Source organism: Cicer arietinum, chromosome 7 (assembly GCF_000331145.2).
Source record: "Cicer arietinum cultivar CDC Frontier isolate Library 1 chromosome 7, Cicar.CDCFrontier_v2.0, whole genome shotgun sequence".
Lineage (NCBI taxonomy): Eukaryota > Viridiplantae > Streptophyta > Magnoliopsida > Fabales > Fabaceae > Cicer > Cicer arietinum.
This window is the reverse complement of record NC_021166.2, coordinates 34,689,440-34,706,262: the sequence shown is the minus strand read 5'-3', so window position 1 is coordinate 34,706,262 and position 16,823 is coordinate 34,689,440. Positions and strand designations below refer to the sequence as shown.

Genomic DNA, 16,823 nt, shown 5'->3' with positions numbered 1-16,823 from the left:
ATCGGCAATTTCTAACAAATCAAATGCTTTCTTATACTTCACAGCCGTTACTAACATTAAATATGTGGAATTCCATCTAGTTTCCACATCTAGACATATGAGACCTTTATAAGAAATTTTCTCCCTTTCAACGCATCCCTTAAACCTTGCCAATCTCGAAGGAGACGATCTCACATACTTGACTGCTTTCCGGATTCTTATGATAGATATGTCCTCATCTTTTAAACCTTCCTTTACAATCAAACTCAAGATATGTGCACAACACCGCATATGGATATATTCTCCGTTCAAGAGCAAACAATTCCTTGCATTCATCCACTTCTTCATAAATTTAATTCCAACGTCGTTAGATGATGCATTATCTACTGTTATGCTAAAGACACGATTCAACTCCCAAGCATTTAAGCATGTCTCGACTTCCTTGGCCATGAACTCTCCTGTATGGCTCGTGATTTGACAAAAATTCAAGATTCTCTTATGCAAATTCCAATTTTTATCAACGAAATGTGCAGTTAGACTCATGTAGCTTAGATTTTGAATAGAAGTCCATGTGTCCGTCGTAAGGCAAACCCTTCCACAATGTTTTGAGATGAAAATTTTAAGTCTTTCTCTCTCCGCATCAAAAAGTGACCAAATAGCACGCCTTAATGTAGTGCGGGATGGAATATCAAATTGTGGTTGTAAGGCATTCACAAAGTTCCGAAAAAACACATTCTCCACAAATCGAAAAGGAAGTTCTGCTCCCACAAACATCTTCACAAGCTCCAATCGACATGCCTCTTGGTCAAAGGTTGAATGAGGTGAAGAGACAACACCTAATTCCTCATTTTGTGTTTTTTGCCTTTTGTGTTCTTGATTATCAGGATGCTCCTTACATCTTTTCAGATGCATAATCATAGCACTTGTCCCATCCTTGAATTTAATCAAGTGTCCACAATAATGACATTTGGCCATTTGACATGAATTAGGCACTTCAGTAAAGTGATTCCATGCTTGTGATCGATTTTTTCGCTTAGATGATGGAAGATGAGCTGATATATCTTCACCAGAAGGGGCAACCGAAGTGGTAGCAATATGTTCTTCATTCTCCATTAATGGAGAGTCCACATAATCACCTATTGACGACATCTGTTTAAATAAATATGATTAGAAAGTCTACTTTTAATCGTTTATTGAAACAAAAACAATAACATAAACTAAACGAAACTAAACTAAACTAAACTAAACAAATTATCCAACATAAACTAATTACAAATTATCCAACATAAACCACTATTAATAATTGATCTTCTATTATTTCAAATTGATTCAACAGTTTAAGGTGGACATCATCCTAATAGAGAGTGATTTTATTGCAAAGGCTATCCTTGACCTAATTCCCATTCTTCAAATTACTAATTTAATCATTGGAGCAAACAAAGCTCATCTAAGGTACATTCATTCATTAACCTAGCATTTCACATTAATACATTCATTCACTAATTTCTTCCAAGGGCTTATAAGTGTAAAACCAAGCACAAATTACATAATAAATAAAATTTATGACTTGAATCCCACTAACAAGAAAGTAATAACACTCTAATTTACCTCTATTAAGGTTCCTATCAGGTAACCAACTTTTTTCCTTACCAGTATAATCATGCACTAGTGTTACCAATAATGTACCAATAAAGCTTCCAATAGCTGTAGCTATGCAATACAAAGCAGTAGCACTACTTCTCATACTTTCAGGTGATTGATCAAACAGAAATTCTAAATGTCCAACAGACATAAAAACTTCAGCCACACCATGCAAACAATATTGAGGTACCAACCAAAACACACTAATAGGAATAATTGCTTTTGGATTATCCAATAATTGGTATTTGGAAGCAACTTTCTTTCTTTTAATTTCCACAAGTGCTGAAACTATAGTGGCTATAATGTTAATCACAAATCCTACTCCCATTCTTTGTAAACATGTTATTCCCGCACGATTTTTTGTGAATCTACGAGCGAATGGAACGAAAAGGCGTTCATATAGAATAACACCTATCATCATGGTTAGTACATTGAAAATTGACATATTGGCTGGTGAAATTTGGAATGAATGAGAGAGGTGACGGTTCATTGTACGAGCTTGTATAATGACAAAGCTATTTTGATGTGATGATGAAGTTATGAGTAAAATTCCAGAGGCCCAAATTGGAAGCATTCTAATGATGCATTTTAACTCTTCAATTCTATGAATAGTGGCTAAATTCCATAAATTTGGTTGTGCATTGGGATATTTGGCTTCTTCCTCTGTTATAATTGCAGCCTTGTCTAACCATCTACAAATATAAACTTGAGAACATTCAATTTAATATTATTGAGTTTGCAAATGCATATATTTATTTATTAAAAATTGTGACTTAGACTTACCTAAATTGATCCGAGTGTAAAATCAGGACAAAAACAAGGTGACATGCTTTTAATTGTACCAGAAGGTGCATATGCTATTAGGCTTGGTAGTTTAACACACTGTAAAGTTCATCTCTCAAACCTTTTCTAAGACTCTTTCACAAGTAATTGGCCAATACCTTACTTCCACTATAATTCTTACTACTATAGATCTATCTCAGTTACATACTCCTTTACATACAAAAATTAAGTTTGGATCAACTTCTCAATAATGAATAAATATTAGGAGATAATCACAACATATTCTCATGATTGTTACACAAAATCACTTGTATTTTTAATACTGTCTTAGGTACTTAAAACTAGTCCTGGATTGTAACACTTTCCTTATCATAATTTCTTTGAATCTCTATCTTTCTTATCTTTAATACAAACTTTGCAATTTCTTACTTATTATAAAAACTTCACACATTGTTATACTCTTACTGAAACCATGCTTTATGAATCAACAATCAAATTGAATCTCTGTCTCTCACATGAAACATTGCAACATACATTTTCTCCATTGAACAATAACTCAATGAAACAGCACAGTGAGCACACCCAAAAAAAACAATCAAAACAAAACTAAAATGTTCAAAATAAAAATCAAAGACAACTATTGAAACAACATAAATGAAGAATAAATAAGAGAAAAAACCAATGCTATTGATTACACAAATGCAGATAAAAAGAAATCAGCAAGCATGAATACAAATACAGAGATAAACAAAAGCGAAGAGAGAAGAGATGACTCACGAAGAGAGAAAACGAGGTGCGATCGTTGTGCGAAGAGAGAAGACGAAGTGTGATCGTTGTGCGAAGAGAGAAGACGAAGTGCGGTCGTTGTGCGAAGAGAGAAGACGAAGTGTGATCGTTGTGCGAAGAGAGAAGACGAAGTGCGGTCGTTGTGCGAAGAGAGAAGACGAAGTGTGATCGTTGTGCGAAGAGAGAAGACGAAGTGTGATCGTTGTGCGAAGAGAGAAGACGAAGTGTGATCGTTGTGCGAAGAGAGAAGACGAAGTGCGATCGTTGTGCGAAGAGAGAAGAGATGACTTTTCTATTTGCGGTAGCGGCGGCGGCGGCGGCGAACGGCGGCGGCCATAAGCTTCATTTCAATTTTAGGGTTTTGAGGCTGATTTTAGGGTTTTGAGATTTTGAGGTTTTGGTAGAATCAAAACTAAATTTGGTTACAAGGCACCTATTTTCTTTAAAATCAGTTCAGTTAAAAAAACTGATTTTAAAATAAAATTTGGTTTTTAAATTTTTTGAACCGGTTTAATTTAAAAGTGGTTTGGTTCGGTTCAGTTCTATAAATCAGTTCAATATTTGGTTTTTTTGCCCATCCCTACTTAAGCGTTTAGATTACCGTACATCCAAACACTTGTTTTTGTACAAGTATTTGTCAATGTGCACATTCAATAGCAAACATTTTATCTTGGCATAAGCTCTTGTGTAGTAAGCTTGGCATAAGCTCTTGTGTAGTAAGCTCTCCTGCGATAACCTCTAATACCATAAGCACTTATATAAATTGTTTATCCAAATTTCAAACAAACCCTATATTTATTTTTCAAATAAACTTCATGGAATAGCCATAGTTTATCAAAACTACGTAAACTTGAAGATATGATCCATATTCATGTTTTTTAACTGTGAGTGTGGTTGTGGTCGACAAATTTAGTTGTGGCAAGCAGTAGCTTCTGCAACTGAGATATCACATCATCATGATATAGTCTTGACTTTTATATGCCATAATTTTGGTTGATGAATTTTATCCGCCAATTTGTTGACAACAATGTAGCACTGAATTACATATATGTACATATTTTCTCTCGGCCTACAACAAGGTTGTTATCAGCCATAGGCTCACAGGATTATCAGACTTAAAATCATTTTAGATATAAGACAAAACTTAGATGCATTTTCTGAAGTACTTTTGGTATTGTTCTTCACTTAAAATATAAGCCAACTGACGTTTGCACACCATTATTTGTGGATGAAACTCGGTTTTTTCGCTCAAATTGCAGTTTTGGTAGATGCAAACTGAAATCTAAAAATGACGACATAGCTTAGTATTGTTTAAATTTCTAAGTATGCAGGTACAATTGTTGTTAGTCAGTTGTTGTTGAGTTCCTTTGCTACAAAGTTACTTGCAAGATAAGGGGTTAAAACTATTATGGATGGAATAGTTTTGCATTTTCATTGGTAGATTCAAGTCGAGGCAGATGTTGTGGAAACTGAGGTTCAGTGAGTGAGCCTGTCAAAGCTTAAGTAGCCTTTATTTTGGTTCACTTTTCTCTGTCTCATATAGTTCAATTTATTATCAATATTTTCATTTGGGTGACTAACTTTAACTATATGATCATTGTAGGCAATATTCTAATATCTACACAGTACTGTTTAAGATTGGAACCTATTCTGATCAGAATTCAGAGATCTCATGTTGGTGGTGGATTGGAAGGAAGAAAACTCGGTGGATAGTGATGAGTGGTTGGAATCCCTACAAAGAAGGTGCCCGTTGGTGGGAAGCACTTGTAACAATTTTGACGCTCAAGTCAAGTATATGATTGAGGTGGATGGGATACATAAAAAATAACATACTTTATTATGTCTTGATGTGAGGTTTATATAACATGAGAGAGACGGTGTTGGGCTTGAGCCAGCTCAAAAGTCCAACGTGGAACAGAACCATTGAAATTGAAATGAATTTTACGGTTGCTTGAATTATGAATTAGGTTATTGAATTTGATAATTGGGTTCCAATACTAAACCATATTATTGGTAAAACTCCAAATTTTCTAAACTATAATTTGTGCAATTTTGTTGTATTTTGTGTTGAATTGCTTAGGTTATTAGTTCAATTTTTATTTTTATGAAATTAAATACAAAAAATATATTTTGTTAGAATTTGTAATATGTTTAATATATATATATATATATATATATATATATATATTATATATATTTTAGATCCGATTAAAATTATTTGTTGAAGAATAATTTAATTTAATTAAAGAAAATTTATCATCGACAAAAATTTTAAAATGACACATGATAAATTCATCTGTCAATTGAGTTGCGCCAAAAGTAGATATTTTTATTAAAGTAGATTGAGAAGTGAGTGATGTAATGTGTATAAGAGTGATTAGATGTTGTAATAATGATTTTAGAAAAATACCTAAATATTTTAATAATAATAATTTTTTTGGTAAGTTAAAAATAAAAAGAAATAAAATGAAGCCAACCCTTTCTTTTTAAAAGCCATCAGCCAACTTCCCTCCCTTAGCTCACTCCTTCCATTTTCTATTTTCTCTCTTTAAGCAAAAAAAAAAAAAAAAAAATCATAAGCGTTGGTGTTGGTTAGTTGAAGAAGAAAACCTGCAATTTTCTACTAGATCTAAGCTTTCATTCAAGAAGCGTTAGAAAGGAAAGTTACTCCTCTCTACCAGGTGGTGTTTGTGAGCTAATTTATTTGAGATGAGACACTTTTCTCTCCTTTTTCCTAAATTCGTAAACTTTTATATGTGTGGGGGAATGAGTGAAATTTTTGAGTTTTTAACCTATCTTTTGATGCTTGTTGTTGTTGTTGAGAAAAGTGAAATGAAATGAAAACATTTTCCTTCTCTCCCTCTTAAACTAAAGGGAGATAATGTTTTGTTGGTTTTGTTTGATTAATTTGGTTTAATGTAAAATTAGGGAGGTGTTGGTGTTGAGTGTGTTATTTACAAATAAAAAATAAAAAATTTAATTATTGTTATTGATGTCGTTGGTAATGGTTAGAAAAAAAAATTAATTTTTGATGTGTTTGAGTTATGTAATGATTATTTTCAAATAAATGAGTTTGAACTGAAGTTGAAATTTTACAAGAAAATTTAGAGTTGTTAAAGTTGTGAAAAGGTTCAAATTTTAACTAAATAATGAGTTTGAGTAAAGAGTTAGATTGTGAATTTAATATGTTTGGAGTTAAAAATGTTACTCTTTTAATCATTCTTGGACTGAGTTTAAAGAAGAAGTTTATAGTACTTTATTAACTCAAATTTTGGTGCTATAATGGTTGAGTGATATAACTTGAAAGATAAAAAGATTTTTATTTTGGAATTATGATGTGGTTGGATAAATTTCGGTGGTGAACAAACTTTTGTAAATCTTTATGTTTATGTAGTTAGCTCTTTGAGTCTCAAAAAGGAATCGAGACTGTTGACGCCAAGTTAGTGGTGGAACCAAGTTGGTGTTGGAACCAAGTTGGTTTTACATTTAGAGTTTTGATGTTAACAAAAATATTTTATGAAAACAATATATTTGACTTCAAATAGTATGAAAGAAGATTCATGTTTTTGAACAAAATCTAAAATAAGATTTGATTAAATTTATAATTGAAGAAAATCTAAAATAAGATTTGATTCAAAATTATAATTGATGAAAATCTAAAATAAGATTTGATTCAAAATTATAATTGATGAAAATCTAAAATAAGATTTGATTCACATTTATAATTGAAGAAAATCTTTGACCAAGTTGAAAATAAAATATGGATAAGATTTAAAGAAGATTTAATCGAGACTTGAAGAAAATTTGATCAAAGTTTGAAGAAGGTTTAATTAAGATTTGATCAAGATTTTTTTACAACAAAATATGAGCAAAATCAATTTGAAGAATTAATATGAACAAAATCAGTTTATTAAGTAAAGGTTTAAGTCTTGAGTTAGAATTTTTTTTTTTAAGCTTCCAAGTTTCATGAATTAAAATACAAGGTTTTATTGATAAGAAAAGAAGAAAAAAAATATTTAATATATTATCAAAGGAATGAAACTATTTCAAAGAGCTAGAACTTTTAAACTAGAAAAACATTTATTGATATTCTTTTGTGTGGTTACGTTGTTATGAGATAAATACTTTGATTGAACATTTAGTATTTAAAAATGTAGTAGATCAAACTTGTAGTTATTTGAAAAGAAAAAAAAAATGAGTTCTGGCTAATTTGAGAAAAAATTTGGTTGTGTGAAAATTTTGAGAAAAATAATTTAAGACGTTTCAAATGATTGTTAGCGAATTCTTTGAAAAAATGAAGGGTGTTGATTTATAAAAATATGTTTTTATATGTTGAAAGTGGGTATTGTGAATAATAATACTATTAGTCCTTACTCGTTGTAAACTCTTTTAGTGAAATATACTCTAAGGGGGTTAGAAGTAAGGAAATGGTTGTATGGTAGTTAAACTCTTTTATTTGATTTAAGGTGTTGGCACGAGCAAATTTTTCGTTGTGTTTGATTGTGGTAGCAATACTTGTTGAAAAAACTGTAATTCATGTAAGGGCTCCTTCCAATTTTAGTTTGCACATAGGGACCATATATGTATGAATTTTATTGATGAGAATATGTATTGAGTATGATCTGTGAAAAGTATGAAAAATTATTAGTGTGTAATAAGTATTAAAATGGGAGTCTTTTAATAGTTGCATTTACATAATAATTGTTGAGAAAATATCAGAGTACGCTCATGCATTTCATAGTTAGTGGTGATCGTGATAGGTCACAATGTTAGTGGTGATTGTGATGAGCCACATGATGGTTCCATAAGTTGATTGGTCCATCTTATCCTTACGAGGATTTTTAGTCGTGTATGAACTTTGGTAAATTGTCCTGATCTATGATAGGTGACACCTTGATAATTAGTACTGATCTATTAGTGGCGATACATTTATGATTTACGCCCCTCGATGATGGTTTGGAAATTCCAGAATCATGTGCACTAACATATAAGCATTGCATTAGGGTACTTGGCACGCGAGTCATGTTTGTTATGATATGATATATGTATATTCATGCTCTGTTATTGTTTGTTATCATGCCATAACTGCTAAGTGTTTATTGTTTATCTTCATGACATAATTGTTAAATGTTAATTGTTAATTTCGGTTTGTGACCCTTTACATTATTGTGGAAATTAGGCTTTGCCATTAGATGATACCCGAGTTCGTTCCACAAACTCTTACCTTGACGATGGAAGCGTCGTTAGACTTCCCTGATTGACACTCGTCGACTGCTTGGGAATACGACCTTATCTCAAGCAGGGTTACATATACTGATTGAGTTAGAGCTCCCACTTTCAGTGAATGATTCTTGCGCGCCGAAGCCACTTATCTTGTGGGTGGCCCTGACCCCTGACGAGACTGATCCCTCTATGGCTGATGAGGAGGATAAAGTTACTTTAAGAAGAGATATTGTGTCAAAAGGAACTTGTGCAGTGTGTGGAGGTCACCCTAGTTACTGTAGTTGTTAGTGGTTGATAGATTAGTTTTTTGTTGTATAGGGCCTTAGTGTTTTTCTTTTGGTGGCTGTACTTATTTTTCTTTGGGATGTTTGTATCTACGACATACCTTAACAATTGCCTTTTTGGTGGATCCATGTTCCATTTTTTTGACGTGACCATAGGGGGTATAACATTCTTGGAGTAGTACTTTTGTGCAGGTGTCTGCCGAGAATACCCCAGGGTATGAGGAATGTCTGATAGGTCTCATAACCCCCCGTGTATTTTCTATTTGTATACTTTGGATTATTGTCCCAAAAGATGTCCTAGCTTGATTGTATATAAGATATTATTATTTATGATTCTTATCGTTTTGTGTTATGACTTTTTATTTTATTAAGTTGTTTTAAAAAAAAAAACGCACTCGTGCTTTTAAAAATCCGGGTGTTATATTGTGGTATGAGAGTTTTGGTTAGATTATAGGTCGACCTGTAGGTTGGGAGTCGTTATTTGATCAAGTGTTTGGTAAGTTGTTAGTGTTATTAGGTCTTGTATAGTTGTTATGTGTTGATGTATAGTTCAGGGGGACTAGTCGGGTAAACCATTATAACAACAAAGGAAAACAAGTTGTTAGGCCTTATAACCGACCACATAACAACAACAAGGGTCAGAATCGCCCGGGGAACCAGAACTTTGGAAGACAATTGGGATAAGTGATTCGATGTTTCCGATGTGGGGAAGAAGGACATTACGCTAATGCTTCTACCTCTATGATTCTTCCATGCTATAATTTCCAAAAGCCAGGGCACTTTGCAAGAGATTTTCAGGCTCTGAAGGTGGAACCAACAGTGAATGCAACTAGGGCTACTCGTCCTACTACTAAAGGACACGTTTATTGCATCGGTGCTGAAGCTGGAAATCAATCTAGCAATTTGATCCAACGAGACTGTGAGATTGCAGGTAACACTCTAACTGCACTTTTTGATTCAGGGGCAACCCATTCCTTCATTGTTATGGACTGTGTTAATCGTTTGAAGTTATCTATGTCTTCTCTGCCTTTTGATTTGGTTGTTTCCACACCTACTAAGACTTTAACCGTAAATACCACATGTTTACACTGTCAAGTAGCTATTCAGAATAGAGATTTCTTGATTAATTTGACTTGTTTACCTCTACAATCACTCGAGATCATTCTCAGTGTGGATTGGATATCTTATCATTAGGTAATCTTGGATTGTACTCGCAAATTGGTTCTTTTCCCCGACCCATGAGTCGTTCAATATCTAGCTGCTAACAAACTCAGAGCGTCGCTGAGTTTCTGTCATTGGCTAACGTGGAGGAAAAGGTAGATGTGAGCATATAAGACGTGGTGCTTGTTAAGGAGTACCCAGACGTATTTCCAATAGAAATTCTATGATTACCACTAGTAAGAGAAATGGAGTTCTTCATTGATCTACACCCATGAACCAAACCGATTTCGATTGTGTCGTATCAGATGTCGCTATTGGAATTGAATGAGCTCAAGGCCAAATTTAAGATTTGTTGGAGAAAGGATTTATTAGACCAAGTGTGTCACCATGGGGACCTCCAGTATTGTTAGTTAAGAAGAAGGACAGAAGCTCGCACTTATGTGTGAATTATAGGCAACTTAATAAGGTAACTATTAAAAATCGTTATCATTTACCATGTATCGATGATTTGATGGATCATTTGAAAGGAGCCGTGGTGGTTTTGAATATTAATTTCAAGACAAGTTACCATCAAATTCGAGTAAGATAATGAGATATTCAGAAAATTACTTTCAAAATCTGTTATAGACATTATGAATATCTTGTTATGCCATTTGGAGTTACCAATGCACCAGTAATTTTTATGGATTACATGAATAGAATCTTTAGCCCATTTCTAGATAAGTTTGTTGTAGTGTTCATCGATGATATATTGATTTATTCAAGGACTGAGGAAGAACATGGAGAACATTTACGTCAAGTTCTTGAAGTTTTACCCGAGAAACAACTATTGTAAGAACAGAGGTGCACATAAGACAAGGGGTGAATTAGGTGTTTAGAAATTTTCTTGTTTTAAGAGATTTTGTGATTGACTTTTTTGATTAAGATAATGTATGGCAAAAATAAATAGCAGAAAAATAATGAACACACCGATATTATCCTGGTTCCCCCTGCACACCACAAGAGATTTTTCCACTATTGTTAGAATATGTACAAATCCCACCCTAGGATCTCTGCTACAAACTCCTAACACACTTCCTAAGATAGCACACCACTATCTTAGATTACAATACTTAAAGAAAGTACACTACTTTATTTAAATACAATAGAATAACTTCAATGATTTTTTAACAAATGTTCTTGAGTAAGAATTTGAGTATAATAGTTGTACAGTGATATTAATCCAATAATATTTCAAGTATACTAGAGAACTTTTCTCAATGATATGAAAATATAATGCAAGTACTTGAAATATGAAAAATAACTTTGAGAATATTTTTGAAAATTGTTCAAAGTTGTTCAAGGTTTGGTAGTGGGATTGATTTCGTTTAAACTGAAGTTATGGGGTATTTATACTCCATAGACATCACTTCATATCAGTGGTCATCATTCCTAGAGGTTTGATGAACAAATACAATGATCCAGAACCATTTCAGAATTGAAAAATTGCATTGTTTCTAATCGTATTCGGCTACAACTTGTGTGTAGTCGAATACACCTCTATAATATTTTGTTTTCATTTGAAATTTCAACATCGTATTCGAATACAAAACCTTGTATTCGAATACAACTGACTGGATTTTTCCACTGACTTGTTGTTGTATTCGACTACACTAGCTTGTAGTCGAATACAAATGTGCAGTCTTAGCTACTGACTTAACACTTGTATTCGACCACACCATCTCGTAGTCGAATATAGATGTTCAGTTTTTGCTACTAACTTAGCATTTGTATTCGGCTACACCATCTCGTAGTCGAATACAGATGTTCAATTTTAGCTACTGACTTATCACCTATATTCGACTAATATATGTTGTATTCGAATACGACATTGCATTTTGTCAAAAACTTTATTTTCAAACATTGTTTATGTATTTTTGACATATGAAAAATCATTTTTATGCATATTCTAAGATGAAAGGTTCTCATGTGCATTTGAAATATAAGAATATTAGATTGCATCATGTACCTTTACATTTATAAAACTTATAGTACTTTAACAATAGTTGACTTTGATTATTTGACTTATTTTTGAGCTTGCAACTTTGATCACATTCCTTAATCTTTGTCTTCATAAAAAACATTTGTTTTACAACTATATGCCAATTTGTCGAAGTGTGAGTTTTGGCTAAAAGAAGTGAACTTCTTAAGACATGTGATAACCAAGGAAGGAATCGATGTGGATCCGACAAGGATTGAGGCAGTCCTCGCTTGGAAACAACATCAAACTATCACTGACATACAAGGTTTTTTCTGACTGGAAAGATACTACAAGAGGTTTATTGAAGGTTTTGCTAAGATTGTAGCTCCATTAACACAACTCACTAGAAAGGATTAGTCGTTCGCATGGACAAAGAAGTGTGAGGAAAATTTTCAGTTACTTATGGAAATATGACAACCTAATCAGTAAATGTCTTACCACAACCAGAAGAACAATACTTAGTTTACTGTGATGTGTCTCACCAAAGTTTGGGATGTGTTATGATGAAACACAAGAAGGTTGTAGCCTACACCTCAAGACAACTGAAGACTCATCAAAGAAACTATCATACTCATGATTTAGAACTTGCCGTTGTAGTTTTTGCATTAAAGATCTGGAGGCACTACTTATATGGATGCACGTTAACAGTGGTTAGTGACTATAAGAGTTTGAAATATTTGTTTTATTAGAAGGAATTGAATATGCGTTAAAGAAGATGGATGTAGACTCTCAAGGATTTTGATTTCACATTGCAGTACCATCCAAGAAGGCCAATATGGTGGCTGATGCATTGACTATAAGGAGTGTGTCAGTGTCTTCAATAGTAATCGCTAGACAACAAGAGTTGTGAGAAGCATTTAGAGACCTACACTTGGACGTAGAGATTGCACGGGAATTTTGAAATTCAGAATGATTAAAATTCTGAGTGGTCTACTTGAAGACATTGCACCTTTTCAAGATGACGCATTAATCCAAGAGAAGATGGGCCTAATAGTGCAAGGAAAGCCATTGAGTAAGATTGGACCGGATAATATTTTGAGATGTAATGAGAGGATTTGTGTACCGACAATTACAGATTTGAGGAAAACAATTTTAGAAGAGGCTCATAAGAGCAAATTGAGTATCCATCTTGGAGCAACAAAGATGTATCAAGACTTGAGGCAGAATTACTGGTGGCCAGGAATGAAGAGGTATATAGCGGAGTATGTATCAATTTGTTTAACTTTTCAAAAAGCGAAAGTGGAACATCAGTGGCCTGTTGGAATATTACAACCTTTAGATATACATGAATGGGATTGGGAGAGCATTTTCGTGGACTTTATAGCTGGATTACCGAAAACAAGGAGAAAGAATGATTCTATTTGGGTGATAGTTGATCAATTAACTAAATCTGCACACTTTTTATCAGTAAAGACCGTCTATGAGGTAGGTGAGCTAACAGAGATCTGCATTTTCGAGTTTTTGAGATTACCAGTAACGATCGTCGAGTATCGTATCAGACCATGACCCGAAATTCACGTCGCACTTTTCGAGAGCGTTGCATGAAATGTTGGGAACGAAACTAAGATTGAGTACAACATACCATCCACAAACAAATGGAAAGACTTAGAGAACGAATTAGTCCTTGGAAGATTTATTGAGAGCATGTTTATTAGATGATAGAGGAAGTTGGGATAATGTACTGCCATTGATTAAGTTTACCTACAACAATAGCTTCCACGCAAGTGTTGGAATGGCACCATATGATGCTTTGTATGGACACAAGTGTTAGATGCCTTTGTGCTGGTATAAGGACGATGAAAGTATGATTGTAGGACCTGGGATGGTGCAACAAACAACAGAGAAGGTCAATAAGATAAAAGAGAAAATGAAGATCTCGCAAGACCGTTAGAGGAGTTATGTGCACAAACGTCACAAATCTTTAGAATTTGAGTAGGGTGACCATGTGTTTTTGAGAGTCTAACCTACAACAGGAGTTGGTAGAGCCATAAAATCAAGGGAATTAACCCCGAAATTTATTGGACTATACCAAATTACTGCACAAATTGGACTCGTGACTTATCGAATTGTATTACCTCATATACTGTCTAACATTCACGACATATTTCATGTGTAGCAATTAAGGAAATACATCTCAGATCCGTCACATGTGACCGAATCAGACACAATTCAAATAAAGGATAACTTGTCATTCGAAATACTACCTTTAAGAATTGAGGGCAGGAAGACTAAGCGGTTAAGGAACAAGGAAGTTTTGTTGGTCAAAGTGATTTGGAACCAAACTACTGGAGATGCGACTTGGGAACTAGTGTAAGATGAGGGAACAACACCCTGACTTGTTTATCGACACGAAGTTTCGAGGACAAAACTAAATTTTAGGGGGGTAGCAATGTAAGACTTTAATAATTTGAGAAAATTTAGGGTTGTGTCAAAAAATTTGAGAAAATTAATTTAAGACGTTTCAAATGATTGTTAGTGAATTTTCTAAAAAATTGAAGAATGTTAATTTCTAAAAATATATTTTATATGTCGAAAGTGGGTATTATGAATAATAATACTATTAGTCCTTACTCGTTGGAAACTCTTTTAGTGAAATATACTTTAAGGGGGTTAGGAGTAAGGTAGTTAAAGTCTTAGGGACTAATTTGGCTAAGTCAAACACTATTTGATTGAAGGTGTTGTCATGAGCGAGATTTTTTATTGTGTTTGATTGTAGTAGCAACAGTTGTTGAAAAAGTTATAATTGAGGTAAGGACTCCTTCAAATTTTTAGTTTGCACATAGGGACCATATATGTGTGATTGATGTGTGAATATGTGATGGTTAATATTGACGTGATTATGCATTCATGATTGATAATATGTAGTGCTATTTTATTGATGAGAATATGTTTTGAGTATGCTATGTGAAAAGTATGAAAAATTATTAGTGTGTAATGAGTATTAAAAGGGGAGTCTTTTAATAGCTGCATTTACATAATAATTGCTGAGAAAAGGTCAGAGTATGCTCATACATTTCATAGTTAGTGGTGACCGTGATGGGCCCTGGTGTTAGTGGTGACCATGATGGGGCCACATGATGGTTACATGAGTTGATTGGTCCATCTTATCCTTACGAGGATTTTTAGTTGTGTAGGTCTGTGGTAGACTGCACTCTAGTAAACTGTGATGATTTGTGATAGGTGGCACCTCGGTAATTAGAATTGGTTTGTGAGATACGGTACATTTATGATTTACGCTCTTAGAGGATGGTTTGGGAATTTCGGAATCATGTGCACTGGCATATATGTGTTGCATTAGGGTGCTTAGCAAGTGAGTCATGTTTGTTATGATACAATATATGTATATACATGTTCTGTTATTGTTTGTTATCATGCCATAACTGCTAATTGTTTATTTTTTGTCTTCATGACATAATTGTTAATTGTTAATTTCGGTTAGTGACCTTTTACATTATTGTGGAAATTTGGATTTGTCCTCAAATGATACCCGGGTTCGTTCCACCAACTGTTACCTTGACAACAGAAATGTCGTTAGACTTCCTTGACTGGCATTCAGAGACTACTTGGGCATAAGACCCCATCTCAAGCAGGGCTACATATACGGGTCGATTAAGAGCTCCCACTTTCGGTGAATGATCCTTTACCAAATGTCTCTTAGGTAGTGAGTTGTTTTGAGATTCTTGCGCTGTCAAAGCCATTTATCTTGTGGGTGAACCTGACCTTTGAGGAGACTGATCCCTCTATGGTTGATGAGGAGGAGGAAATTACTTTAAATAGAGATATTGCGTTAGAAGGAACTTGTGTAATGTGTGGAGGTCACCCTTGTTACTGGAGTTGTTAGTGGATGATCATATTAGTTTTTTGTTGTATAGAGCCTTAGTGTTTTTCTTTTGGTTGTTGTACTTATTTAATTTTGGGATGACTGTATCTATGACATACCTTAACAGTTGACTTTTTGGTGGATCCATGTTCTATCTTTTTTGACGTGACCATGGGGAGATATCATTCTTGGAGCAGTACTTAATGGGAAATTCAACAACAAATAACAATAACAACTCTAACAGAGAAATATGCAGCGGATAATCAATTTCCCAAACTTTCAAGAATCTGTGAGGAGCAACAACAAATAATAACAACAACTAAAATCACTACCACAAAGGACACAATAATTTTTAACGTGGAAAAACCTTCTCAATGTGAGAAGTAAACAACCACGGGACCAAGCCAGTAATAGAGCTCCACTATGATCAAAATATGGGTACAAGAGAGTTTCAAATGTGGCACAAATTCGTGCTCAGTAACCAGCCAAAAACAGCAAGGTAACCAGCACAACAATCAGCCAAAACAATGAGAAAACAAGCATGAAATTGAGAACAAAGTTCAGCAGAAAAACCAGGAAAAACTGCTACTGTCCGAGCTCAATTTCTCCCACCTCAGACCTCTGATCGACGATCCAACCGGTCAGATTGAAGTACCATGAGTCACGAACCTTCTGTCCAAATGTCAGCCCAATCCGACGGTGAACGAAGGAGAAATCTCAAATCTAGTGCAGCTGCTCTGTTTTATGCGAAAATGGGTTTTGCTCTTCCTCTCTCACTTTTCTCTTTGCATCTCTCTCTGAATTCAGCTCTCTCTCTTCCACTAATCTGACCTCTCTCCAATTGGTTAAGTGAGACACATGGGTTTGCACATATTGGGCCTTTCTCCACATAGGAAGGGAGCCCAAAACCCAACATATCTCCCCTTCACAACTATGTGGAGGTGACCGCCAAACCGGCGATCTCACAACAAGTTTCAAACTTGCTTCTCGGTAATGCCTTGGTCATCATATCAGCACCATTATCATTTGTATGAACCTTGGCCAATTTCAACAACCCAGCATCCAAAGCATCACGTATCCAATGATACCTAACATCAATGTGCTTGGACCTAGAATGAAAGGTTGA

General features: G+C 34.3%; 3 protein-coding genes across 12 annotated transcripts in view; 1 reads left to right on the top strand and 2 right to left on the bottom strand.

Annotated features, from left to right (window-relative positions):
* LOC101510683 (putative pentatricopeptide repeat-containing protein At1g53330) overlaps window positions 1-5,249 on the top strand; it is a 10,510-nt gene extending 5,261 nt beyond the window's left edge. For 2 of the 10 annotated variants that reach the window (XR_001144918.3, XM_012719990.3), the window contains one exon: window positions 4,521-5,249. The gene's annotated coding sequence lies outside the window, so the exon portion shown is untranslated. Of the gene's footprint in view, window positions 1-4,513 lie in introns of all 10 variants that reach the window. The other 8 variants (XR_001144921.3, XM_027330586.2, XR_001144919.3 and 5 more) reach the window with 7 other exon arrangements.
* LOC105853011 (zinc finger BED domain-containing protein RICESLEEPER 2-like) lies at window positions 77-1,128 on the bottom strand. Its single transcript, XM_012719982.1, has 2 exons — window positions 179-1,128; window positions 77-89 (listed from the first exon to the last, which is right to left on the bottom strand). The coding sequence occupies exons 1-2, from the start codon at window positions 1,126-1,128 to the stop codon at window positions 77-79; spliced, it is 963 nt and encodes a 320-aa protein (XP_012575436.1).
* On the bottom strand, window positions 1,472-2,419 carry LOC101510351 (protein NRT1/ PTR FAMILY 3.1-like). Its single transcript, XM_004514579.4, has 2 exons — window positions 2,404-2,419; window positions 1,472-2,312 (listed from the first exon to the last, which is right to left on the bottom strand). Exon 2 carries the CDS (start codon window positions 2,192-2,194, stop codon window positions 1,472-1,474), a length of 723 nt encoding a protein of 240 aa, XP_004514636.2. The 5' UTR covers window positions 2,195-2,312; window positions 2,404-2,419.
* Window positions 5,250-16,823: the final 11,574 nt, after the last annotated feature.